The 13,126-nt window shown below is 43.8% G+C and overlaps 1 protein-coding gene across 1 annotated transcript; it reads right to left on the bottom strand.

The window, feature by feature from the left end:
• Positions 1-540: 540 nt before the first annotated feature.
• Positions 541-11,849, bottom strand: LOC119140922. Its single transcript, XM_037372583.1, is given in 5 exon segments — positions 541-1,008; positions 9,118-10,842; positions 10,844-11,383; positions 11,385-11,431; positions 11,570-11,849. Coding segments are annotated over 5 exon segments (3,060 nt in total).
• Positions 11,850-13,126: the final 1,277 nt, after the last annotated feature.

The raw sequence follows: 13,126 nt of genomic DNA, 5'->3' as shown, positions 1-13,126 counted from the left end.
AATAAAGAGGGATTAGTGAAACGTTTGCATTAACCCCGTTCCAGGATAAACTAAGTAAAAGTAGAAATTAACCCAGAATGTTCTCCACCCTGTTTTGCAACTTCACACGCTTTATACTCCCCACATGTTAAGTTTCATCTTGAACAGGCACCAGAGAACAGCCTTTTTCACACTCAGTACCAGAAGTATTTCCACCATGGTGCCTTACAGCTTCTGTTACTTATGAAGCCCTTCAATAATTACTAAATTAAGTCATTCCTTACATCTGTCCCCTTAAGTGGAATTAAGACAGACCTCCAGGAAGGCGTCTCATCAGCTGCTCCCTGCCAGCCCTCCTCGGGCCTAGGGAAGCGGCCGGCCCGGTTTTCCCCTCAGCGGGGCGGGAAGCGGGACCACACCGCCACGGGCTGGCGCTGGGGTAGGGGCGAGCCCAACACCCACCGGCACCTGGCCCGGGCACTCCCAGCCTGCCGCCGCGGCACAACCGGGCCGCTCCGCCGCTCGAGTTTCCATGGCGACGCCGGCTGCCTCTGCCTGCCGTTAGTGACGGCGGCCGGGGGCTTTGCGACAGTGGTGGTAGGAGTGACGGCAGCCGGCAGTGTCAGCTGGTTGCCGCGCCGGGCGAGGGAGCGCGTCGGGGGCGCGGCGCCCGGGAATCCTCCCTACCGCCCCGGCAGGGACAGGTGAGTGCCCGCCGGCTGCTGGCAGCCTCCGGGCAGAGGGTATTCCGCCTCGCCGGCGGGCGGGCGATGGCGGCACCCCGCCGAGCTCGCCGCCGGGCCCCGCGCCGCCCCGGCCCCCGGCGAGCTGGCGGTGGCCCTCGGGTCCCCCGGTGCGGTAGGGCGGTGGCGTGGGCCGCCATGTTGTGTGGGAGGGGGCGGTGGCATCTGCCTGCGGGCGGCGCTGGCTGGAGTCCCGGGGGGCAGCAGCAGGTGGAGGCCCCGCGGCGGCCTGCGGGCTCCCGTTGAGTGGCGGCGGGCCCGGCCGCGGGGCTCGGCCTGCCGTGCCCTGCCCGGGGCGGGCAGGGGAGAAAAGGGGGTTCGTGCGCGGGGGGACGGCGGTCAGTCGTGCCGCGGAAGGGACGCCCTTGCTTCGCGGGGGGCTCCGCGCAGCGGCCCCGGCCCCCCATAGTCCCGGCAGGCTGCGGCAGGGGCTCGGGTGATTCCACTGGGGTGGGCCGCGGCGACACCGGCCCTCCGTGGGCTTGTGCTCTCAGCAAGCCCGAGCCCGGGGCTGGCGCTGTGCTGAGCCGGCTCTGCCAGCGCGGCCGGCTGGTACTGGGCTGGGGAGCCCACTCCCTGCTAATGGAAAGTTGTCTGAGGGGTGGCTCATACAGAAACAGGCCTTTTCTAGGGCTTGACATACTTTTAATGCCAAATTTCTGTTATATCGTGGCCTCTCTAACCTGTTCCCGCTTTCTGGGGCAGCCGTGGTGTTACGGGCAAGTAGGGAGATGATTTAGAGTTTTTGCAGTTGCTTTGGGTAACTGTCCTTCATGTGATCGTGACAGTTTTAAACAGGAAAAATATATGTGGCTTTAGTGTGTCATCGAATTAAGTGCCAGAAAAACCTGCAAATGGCTTGCAAAAGCATCTAGTAATGATAATGAAAAATGTAGAGCTCCAAATTATTATTTCCACTTCTTTTTTATTTTGTAACCTTGAACATGTACAGGGAATGGTGATTTTTTTGGGGAGGGATAACGGATCTTCATATTGTTACATACTTCTAAATCAGACTTTTGTACTCATTCAGCTGGGGCAAGGGGCCAGCAATAGCCTTTCACTGGATCGTCACTGTTGTTATTGCCACCTGAAGATCAAGGAAGAGCTTGTGTCTGAACTAGTTCATCAGTCAAGTTCTGTTTTGGAACACAAGTTTGTGTTTGTTGAATTTGATTTTGATCTTGGGTGTATTGGGAAGGTTTGACAGTAACACAGTCTTTTTGTTTACTGTAATATGTAATGGCCAAGACATAGAGCCCTGTGACAAGTATTGTCTCACAGTGCTCAAAATACAGGTGTGTTACAGGATGTGGCGTGGTGGTTTGGAGACAGCTGTTACAGATAAATGGACTTAGGGGGACATGGGGGTGCTGGCTGCACGGTGTTATGGAGAAGCTTCCCACAGGGGAAAAAGCAAAGACTTGAGGTGATGAATTTTGAATCAACAAAGTACATGGGGATAAAAGAGGGCCAGGTGCTGTTAATTTTTTTAATCCTTGATCAGCATAATGAGAATGATGGTCTGGATTGAAATCACCTTTTCATTTCACGTAAATTTCAGTGTAGCCAAACAGTTTTGTCCAAATTCAGAATAGTAGGTTAGTTTGCTCCTACAGATATGCTTAGTTCTGTTGTAATGGGTAGGGTTAGTGAGGTCAGTGTGAATATTCATAGTTGTGCAATTCTGTGCATTGTGTTTACGACTTTGGAAAGTCCTCGAGGCTCTTGGTTATGTAGGGATGCATCAGTTGTCCCTGATAGCTGTTGGGGGGCTCTTTTGTGTATATTGAAACAGGTGAAGTTGAATATCAAAATGAATGTAGTTGCCAGTTGAACTCCTACTGCTATCCCATTCTGTGTTTGTATTTTTGTGTGCACGGGGGTGGCATTAAAACTACTGGTTTACCTGTCCTTTTGCTAAGCCAGCTTCCTGACTTTGGTGCATCATGAACAAATTGTTTCCTCAGTTGTACAGCAAAAAAAAAAAAAATAAATTGATTGCATTCTTCACCTGTTCACTCATAATACTCTTAGTGAAAAATTACATTTTTAAAGTACTTCATTTTACAAGAAGTCTTTAGCATAGTGTTGCAGTAATCTTTTTGTAGTTGCAAATCAGAAAGGTGTGCTGTTGATTGGATAAAGGTACAGTTATTGTTCTCTTACATTTTGTATTCAGTGCTTATCAGATGCAAGCTGAAATGATAATGATTTGCTACATGTGTCAAAGTGTAAGACCTGACAGATAGCTTTATAGTATTTTGTATCCTGCAGGAATGGTCCAGAATTTCTTTTAGCTTAAAAAAAAAAATAATCAGGGATTTATTTGCTGAAAAATTACTACCTTTTTAAAAGGTTTCTTAGACTTCTTAGTTGGCATGGATTTACAAAGGGCAAGTTGTGCATAACCAACCTGATAGCCTCCCACGATGAGATGACTGGCTTGGTGGATGAGGGAGATTGGCAGAATGAAGTCCAGCTGGAGGGTAGCTGAGCACTGGAACAGGTTGCACAGGGCAAGACTGTGGAATCTCCATCCTTAGAGATATCCACAACTCAGCTGGACATGGTTTGGGACAACCTGCTGTAAGTGACCTAGCTTTTGCAAGGGGTAGGAGGGTATGGTCTCCTGAGGTGCCTGCTGTCTCAGCCATTCTGTGATTCAAACTAATCTTGTTGGATTAATAGTCTGTTAGGAAAGCAAAAATATTTTATATTTGATCCCTTTGTAGTGATTTAGAACTAATTCCAAAATACTCTGAAAATTACTGACAGAGCTTCAGAAACATGTGGTATTTAATTGACCTAGCAAACTTTACTGACCATTTGTATTTAATAATATAATTCTTTATTTATTGACCATATATTTAAAGAAAGGTGTTATTGTCTAAATACGTGGGTTCTGATAGTGAAAGATTTCTGCAAGTCTGGGTGAAGTACTTCATTTTCTTCTCCCTACCTCATTAATCCTTCTTCTCCATCCTCAAGCATTAAATGGAAAAGGTAATTTGTAATTAAATTTAAAATAATCAGATTTTTATAAAATGCTTTGGGTTATCCAAATGGAAGCCGTAATGTAACAGAAAAAAAGCCAATCATACACTCATGGTAAAGGCTCATGTAAATGATTTTTAGGACGGGTGTTACAATGCTTAACTAATGTCTTTTTGAATGAAAGGTTCTGTATGCGTGAAAAATATTAGGCATAAAAATTACTGTTCACTTGAAAATATGAAATCCACTTTAGAGGGTTTGTCCTGATGTCATGGATGGCAGCCATCTCTGTACTTATTGGTGGCAAATCTGAATAATAACATAATTTAAATTCTGCTGAAAATACAGAAAAATTGTATTAACATGTGGTAAACATTGATAGGGAAAGAAATTATTTATTCTTAACCTTTTTGAGTTGCTTTGTTTGAACATCAGCAGTTACGTTTACTTAAAAGCACATGTTCGTTTGGCAGCCTTTAATGGTTAATTTTGGAGCTGTTACATGCTGAGATCATAAATGATAAAGAAACAGTCAATTTGCTGATGTATATTTTTTGGCAGATTCTTTTATTGTGCACACATATCCTAAGATTAATACTTTATATGCCTGTGCTTTAATTTAAATAAGTGTGTTTGGAAAAAGCTCTTCTTGGCTTTTGCTGTGCTCTGTCATAACAAAGGTAGATATACTAATCTTTTTACTACTTTCCCAAAAGAAGTGTTCCTTTCTCCTGGCCTCACATCTTTCCTGGGTGCCCCCAGGAAAGAGCTCGAGCACAGCACAGGGCTCACTGGGCTCAGTCTAGGCAGTATCATGCCGTAGTGGGACATGAAAGTACTGAAGTATTCCACCGATCTGGCTGGGTTTATGTGCAGCTGATGCTCTCTGTCTCTGTTTGGGAGATACCACTGTGATTTGCTGTGGACCAGAGCAATCCATAGCGCTCAGACGTGCCGTGCTTCCAGAAGTGCCCAGGTAACTGAATTCCAGTGGGGTCACACATGGCAGATCAGCAACACAATGGTTGTTTAGTGTTTGTGCATATAGACTGAACCTGAAACAGGTTTCTTCTTTGGTGACAGAACCGAAGTTGCTCTCCTGGTTTTGTAATTCTAGCAATATTACCAATGTTTTAAAGTTGTGTGTGCAAACTGTAAGGGCTTAATGCTGTAAGAGTTGAAAATTTGTGTGCTTCTGTCTGCCTCATCTGTGCTTTCGAAGTCATCAGGAGATCAAATGAGTTGGGTAGTGTGTTTGGTCAAAAGACATATTCTGAAGGATGACATTAGTTGTACTGACATACGGAATTAGACTCTATAACTCGAAAGTTATAAAGTAGGTATGTTTATTGCACGCAGATGCACGGGGGATCGCTCCTCCACAAGCGTGCATGCCCGAAGTGACGAACCATCTCACATTTATACAATAAAACAAATGAATATTCAATTAACGCCTATACATATTCGTTACCTAAACCTCGCTTCATATGTTAATTAGCTTATCAGTCCTTTGCCTGGAATGTGGTGGTCTTGCAGGTTTGTAGGTGATTCCTGTTCTTGTGACCATCCAATCTTCTCCAGCAAGGAGACTTAGCACTCCCTCCCTCTAGATAGCATTGGAATGTCTCTCATACTTTTCTCATTCTCTTTTAAATAGCCCCTTTGTAAGAGGAAGAAGGGCAGGCGTCTCCCCATCTCCAATTGTTAGAGGAAGAAGGGCAGGCGTCTCCTCAAAACTGTAGGCGTCTCCTCAGAGCTGTGTGCCTATGTGACCAGACACCGCACCCATGACCAGTCACCATACCCACATTCCTCGAGCAGACACATACAATCACAATCGATGTCCATTGTCCCCATTTCACACTATTTCTCCATATCAATCCCCCCTTTTCTATTAAGTAAATTCTTTTACTTAAGCAGTCTTCCCGAATGATATAAAGCATCATACATAAGCGTTACCCTTTTAAACATTCTCCAAACCCACAAATATAATGGTTAGTATTAAGGAAATTCCTAAACTGATCAATAAGATCACAATGGGGTGTACCAGAGTGTTAAGAATTCCTGTTGCAGAAGGTGACTAGCCAAAGAGAGTATCCCACCAATTATGGTTTCCATCCTGTTCTACCTTTTTTAAAACTTTCTTGATCCCCTCTACATCATGATGGATCATAAGAAGAGTTTCATGTCCCTTTTCTTTGGTTTCTTCCAGTATACGTTGTAAATCTGCATGTTTTAATAGTTCTTTTATACTGCTTATATTTAGTCCTATGGGGGTAGGAATTATTATCTGTGATAGGGTAAAATTGGATTTTAAGAATTGATGAGACACTACTGGGGCTGAGTAACTAAAATCGCATCCTGTGATAGTAGTAAAATTACAGATACAGTAATTTGAATACTGTGCAGTCTCTTTTACCTCCCCATCTACGGTTATTGTGTTACGCTTAGTTCTCAAACACGCACATCCCTTCCCTGCATATATAATTACTGTTTTCAAGTTTGCATTTGGTCGGGCCTCGAAATGACATATTTTCTGCTCTGTATCTAAACAAGTATCCTGAGCCATTATAGTATTGCTTTCACAGAGGAAGCCCTGCTGCTCTCGCGTAATACAAGATTCTAAATCTACTGTTTGCCACTTGTCGCCTATCTTTCTGGCCCATGTTCTATGTTCAAAAGGGTATAGGAGCACCCCATTATGGTTAATTCCAAGGGCTACAATGGGGTGTATGGTAATTATTACTGCATTATGTATGGTTAATACAAAAGCTGTGATGGTGTGTGAGTTGGGGTCGTAGGTAAAGTTCACCACATTCCACCATGACTGGAGTTTTCTTTCTACCTCCGTAGCATTGTCCCAAACCATCTTTCGAATTTCCGTAGGAAATATGCCTTCCTCTCCTTCTCTTATTATGGATGCAGCTATTGATTGCATCCACATTTGGGCTTGGATACAACTTAGAGCCAGGGCGACGTCGTCCTGTAAACCACCTAACGCCTTAGTGATAAGATGATGATCTTCCATGTTTATTTGTTCCCACCCGGGGAGTACCTTCGATATCAACCATTGATGTGCCCCTGATGCTGATAATGAAGATTTTAGTGGTTGTTGTAGTTTTGATAGATCGGCCGTGGTGGTGGCTAGTTTATTCATTATTACCTCTGAGTCTATGGAATTTAATACTCTGAGTCCTGTTCCCAACATTCCAGTTACATCTCTCACTATTCTGTTTCGGTAAATATTTCCCCTTTTTCTTAACCAAGTCGTCCGTCCCTCACAAGAGGTCCGTAAGAAGGGGGAACAGGATGGCTTAACATCAGAAACATTGACTTGTATTTGTAACTCTATTCTTTTAAGAGACCATTCTGGGTTAAACAACATTTGTTGCTGACCTGTATTTCTGATTACATATGGTCCAATTGTATAAATCTTTGGATCTGGTTTAGTTAATTTAAGATCAAGCGTTAATGGGGTTGTTGTAACTGTGGTGGTGGTAGGAACAGTGGTTAGCATGATTGTTATTTTGATCTTATAAGTCAGAGCTGTTCTTGGGGATTCCTTTCCTAGGCATATTATAAAGATGGGCTCGGTTAAGGTAAAATTGTGCCAACATTCCCGTGAATTAAAGCACATGGTTGTATTTAGAAGGGTAAATTCCTTATCTACCTTTCTGACATTAATCAGGGTGTCTCCCAAAATCTTGGTGTTATCCTTTTCATTATATGTTTGACACCCTACTTTTATCCTATCTCCTAATTTTCCCCATAATCGGTCGACTTTGTGTACATCCTCCCAGTCCCATTGATTCCTTTGGTACACCTCATTTTCAGAAAAAACCACCATAGCTAGTTTTGTCTTTGAGTCCACCTTTCCCATTATTCCAGTGTGTTTTTTCTGGGCGTGATTCCAAGGCCAGTTATCAGGCTCTTGGTTGTAGGCAAGAGAGAGGGTACAAAAAACCACAAATGGTTTAAACCCACTATTGATCATTTTAAGAATCTAAACGTTCCTCATATATACATATAAAATCTGTTTTGGTCAAAAATATCTTTGTTTGAGTTGGGGCTTACCGATAACAAGTTGGGCAAGACTGGCCACTGGCTCAGTCCCAGACTCTTTTGTTCTATATTGTTTGTTGTGGTGCCCTTCCCATATGGTGGGTCCACAACCGCTCAGGTTCACTTACTTGCCACCCACATTGTTCCTATTTGTCCGAGTAAATTTGAGTTTCAGTTCTTTTTTATCTGGGGTTACTTTCCACGAAGTTGCAGGGGCTTTCTTGATCCGGGTATGGTGAATCCAAGAATTCTGTCCCTCAACCTTGATTGCAGTGTAGGTGGTGAGTAGGACTTGAAAAGGTCCGGTCCACTGTGGTTCCAGGGTTTTATCTGCAAAACACTTAACGTATACATAGTCTCCTGGTTGTATATCGTGAACAGGTCCATCCAGACCCCTACTGCGTGTTCCCATCACATGCTTCTCAATTCTTATTAATTGTTTGTTTGGTGCCACCATATAGGAAGTCATTGTTTCTTCACCAATCTGTGAAGACATCCCCTTTTGTACCCCATAGGGTCGTCCATATAAAATTTCAAATGGGCTAAGCCCCTCTTTTGCTCTCGGTCTAGTTCGAATTCGTGTAAGAGCTAATGGCAAAGACTGGGGCCAAGTTAGATTTGTTTCTTGGCCTAACTTGACAATCTGTTGTTTGATTAGATGATTCATCTTTTCCACCTGGCCACTCGATTGTGGTCCGTATGAGGTATGTAATTGCCAATCTATTCCTAGATGGTGGCTGATCTGTTGTACTATTCTGGACACAAAATGTGGTCCTCTATCCGAGGACATTACCGCTGGGACTCCAAACCTAGGTATTATCTCTTGGAGTAGTATTTTGGTCACTTCCCGGGCTTAAGCAGTTCTGCACGGGAAGGCTTCTGGCCAACCTGAAAAGGTATCTGTTAGTACCAATAAATATCGATACCCCGCTTTTCTAGGAAGTTCCGAGAAATCGATCTGCCAATGTTGTCCTGGAACATTTCCTCTCCCAATTTTTCCCAACTTTGGCCCCTTGGTAATCTTAGGATTAGTCTGGAGACAAAGGTCACATTGTTGGGTTACTTGTCTAATAGTAGTATACAAATTTCGTGCTATTATGTTTTTAGTGAGATCCTTATATAGAGCTTCTGCCCCCCAGTGCCTTTTTCTATGTTCTTCCCTGACTACTGACCATACCATGTAGGAAGGAATCACTATTCTCCCATGTGAGATTATAGCCCACCCTTCCTCATTATATGATCCCTCTAGGTCAGAAATCAGTTTGCGATCTTCTTTTGTATAGTCTGGTTTACCTTCTAGAGATATTTGTCCATCGGGTATTAGCGCACCCTCTACCTTGATTGCTTTTCTGGCTGCCTGTTTTGCTTCCCTGTCCGCCAGTTCATTTCCTCTTTCCAATTCTGTGCTCACTTTCTGGTGTGCCTTAATGTGCATAATTGCCACCCTTTCAGGAAGCTGGACCGCATTTAGGAGTTTCAAAATTTCTTCCGCATGTTTGATGACTTTTCCTTGGGAGTTTAACAGTCCCCTTTCTTTCCATATTGCTCCATGAGCATGTACCACTCCAAAGGCATATTTAGAATCAGTCCAAATATTTATAGGTTTTCCCCGAGCTCTTTCCAGAGCTCGAGTAAGGGCTATGATTTCAGCCTTCTGTGCCGAAGTGTCAGCTGGTAGCGGCCCCGATTCTGTCACTTCTTCAGAGGTTGTAACAGCATATCCGGAATGTCGCTTTCCATTCAGCATATAGCTGCTCCCATCCGTGAACCAATGTTCAGCTCCATTAATAGGAACATCCTTGAGATCTGTCTGACTAGAATAAGTGGCTTCGATTGTTTCTAGACAGTCATGATCGACTGATTCTCCGATATTCCCATTAAGAAATGAGGCTGGATTGACGATGTTTGTAGTCACGATCTCAACATCGTCTTGTTCCACCATTATGGCCTGGTATTTTAGGAATCTCTGTGAGGAGAGCCAATGCCCCCCTTTTGTTTCAAGGACTGCAGACACTGTGTGGGATACTAAGACAGTCATTTTCTGGCCCAGGGTAAACTTCCGGGCCTCTTGGATGTTTAGGATGACGGCTGCTACTGCTCTCAGGCAACCAGGCCACCCTTTTGCAGTGGCATCCAGCTGTTTAGAGAAGTATGCCACTGCCCGTCTGTATGGTCCCAAATCTTGTGCCAGTATTCCTAATGCCATTCCCTGTTTCTCATGGGAAAATAGGAAAAATGGCTTACTCACATCAGGAAGTCCTAGTGCTGGTGCCGACATCAAGGCTTTCTTCAGTTCATGGAAAGCTCTGTCTGATTCAGCATCCCACTGAAGATCCTTCTGGTTAGCTGCTATCAGGGAATATAATGGTTTAACAAGCAAGCCATAATTGCATATCCAAAGCCGGCACCATCCTGTCATTCCCAGAAATGTCTGCAGTTCCTTTACAGTTCGTGGTCGGGGGGCTTGGCATATGGCTTCTTTTCGGGCCTTCCCCAGGACCCGTTGTCCGGCACTGATCTCGTACCCCAGGTATGTGACCTGTTGTAACACCACCTGTGCCTTCTTCTTAGAAACTCGATATCCCTGTAGTCCCAGAAAGTTCAGCAGACTCACAGTCCAAATAATACAAGATTCTTCGGTTCTGGTTGCAATAAGAAGATCGTCTACATATTGTAACACTTTCCCTTCTCCTGACGGTGGTTCCCATAACTCCAAATCCTTTGCTAATTGGTTTCCAAAAATTGTGGGGCTATTTTTAAACCCCTGCGGCAACACCGTCCATGTGAGCTGGGTCTTTCGACCGCTTCTGGGATTTTCCCATTCAAAAGCAAAAATTCTTTGGCTGGCTTCATGGAGAGGGAGGCAAAAGAAGGCATCTTTTAAGTCTAAAACTGTGAACCAAGCTAGGTCAGGTGTCAGGGTGGTTAGTAGGTTATAGGGGTTAGCTACTACAGGATACAGATCCTCTGTTATTTTGTTAATGGCCCTTAAATCTTGAACTATCCTATAAGACCCATCAGGTTTTTTAACTGGGAGGATAGGTGTGTTAAATTCTGACTCACATTCTTTTTAGTAGTTTTAGTTCTATGAATCACTCTATGTTTGGACAAATTCCTTCCCTATCTTCCCTTTTCAGTAGGTATTGTTTAATTCTTACCGCACTCTGCCCTTCCTTCAGTTTTACTATTACGGGTGATGCATTCTTGGCACGTCCCGGTATGTCAATTGCCCATACTCCGGGATATACCTGATCAATAATTCTGGTATCAATTTCCCTTTTTATAGGAGTATTGGCCAGAGATAGGCTCATAACCTGTATGTATTGATGATCATTTACCTCCAGAGTAACTTCCCCTTTTTTAAATTTGATTGTTGCCTCCAATTGTTCTAATAAGTCCCTACCAAGAAGGGCCTTTGGGGAATTTGGCATAAATAGGAATTTATGGATCCCCATCTGTTTTCCCAACTTATATTTTAAAGGTTTACAAAAATAAGCCTTTTCAGTTTGGCCAGTTGCACCTTTTACTGAAACATAATCATTTCCCAAAGGCATTAAAGCCTGGTTCAAAACCGAATAGGTGGCTCCTGTGTCTATTAAAAAATTCCACCTCCTCCTGTTCTTCTAATTTTATTTTTACTAATGGGTCGGCTAGTCAATTTTCTTCTTCCATGTGAGCTATTGTTTTCCCTTGATTATTGCGCCATTTAGTGTTTTCTTGATGTCTGCGTTCAGGGCATTCGTTTTTCCAGTGTCCTGTCCTTTTGCATATTGCACACTGATTCCTACCCAGGGGTGTCAGCCCATGCCTTGATTTAACTTTAGATTTTTGATTCTCATTTTCTCTTACTACTGCTAATATTTTCTTTTGGTCCTGCTTGTAACCTTCTTCTCGATTACTAAATATTCTCCATGCTTCCTCTACTAATTTTTCCAAGTCTCTATTTTCAGGAGGTCTCAATTTTTGCAACTTGCGCCTAATATCCCCCTGTGATCGTCCTAAAAAGAGGGATATTACTTGCTGTGCGCCTACCTCCGAATTTGGGTCCAGAGACGTGTGCCGGCGCATTGCATCTCTTTATTCTGTCTAAGAATTCTGAAGGTGTTTCAGAAGGACCCTGTCTGACCTCATATAACGCTGCCCAATTTATTGTTCTAGGAATTGCTTTCTCCATTCCTCTGAATATCCATTCCTGGTATGCTTGTAATCTTCCCATTTCAGCGGCGCGGTTTGGGTCCCAATGGGTCCAACAAAGGAAACCATTCTCTATAATTATCTCCCTTTATATTATAATGTTCCTTTGCGAGATCCCCCGCTGTTTTTATGACCAATTGTTTTTCAGTTTCAGTCAAACAATCTAATAATAATTGTATATCACTCCAGTCAGGATTGTGCTGTTTTATTAGAAATTTAAAATTCTGTGCCGTCTTTATCGGATCATTACGGTATTCTCGGGCAGCCTCTTTCCATTCTCTCAGATCAGCGCCCGTGAACAGAACTTTTATTTTCATTGTTCCTCCGTCCAGATTTACGGCTTCTTGGAGGGGTGCCTGTAAAATAGACTTCTGTCTGGTGCGTGAAGACACCGGACTATTTGGAGCCGTAATGGCAGTTTTTGTGTTTCCTTGTGTGGCACCGGGTGTTTGGTTTTCTTTATAAATACCTTGTGGGATTTCTTCCTCTTGTTCGCCTGGGGGTGGACTGGGAGCCCCGGCCGAACCTTGTCTCTCCACTCTATAAGGTGGATTAAATAAATCATTTAATTCGGGCTCTTGTTCTCCGTTTATTTTGATACACCTTTGTCCAATACTACATGCTGAGCAACATCTTTTCAACTTTCCTTTACGCTCCGTCCTGTCCTCTCTTTCTAGTGCTAGTACCATAGGGTCCCGAGGGGGTACTAATCCACAGTCCTATTGCCACCACGAAGAACATGTCTGCATACGATACTTCGTCCCATTTTCCTTCTCTTCTCAGACACAACATTAATTGCAGGAGAGTGTTATAATCTAACGTTCCTCCCTCCTGAGGCCATTTCGCATCACTCTCCAATTTATACAAAGGCCACCACCGATTACAATATTTAATCAATTTCCTTCTATTTTCGGTGCCACCCTGTCCTACGATATCCCTCCAATGTTTTAATATACAACCCAAGGGCGATTTTTCACAGGGTTTACTCCTTCCATTTCCCATTTTGCAGTTTTAATTACTTTGTTTTTCTCCGGCCGCCTTAGCCACCCAAGGTCGGAAACGCGGATAGAGCTCCTTACTCGTTTTGCACTCAAACGCGTTTCTCAAGCACTCTTGCACTCACACTCAGTCAAAATAATTAAGCTATACAC

This window comes from Falco rusticolus, chromosome W (assembly GCF_015220075.1).
Source record: "Falco rusticolus isolate bFalRus1 chromosome W, bFalRus1.pri, whole genome shotgun sequence".
In the NCBI taxonomy this organism is placed as follows: Eukaryota; Metazoa; Chordata; class Aves; order Falconiformes; family Falconidae; genus Falco; species Falco rusticolus.
The sequence above is the reverse complement of the archived record's forward strand: the minus strand, read 5'-3'. Positions and strand labels throughout refer to the sequence as shown.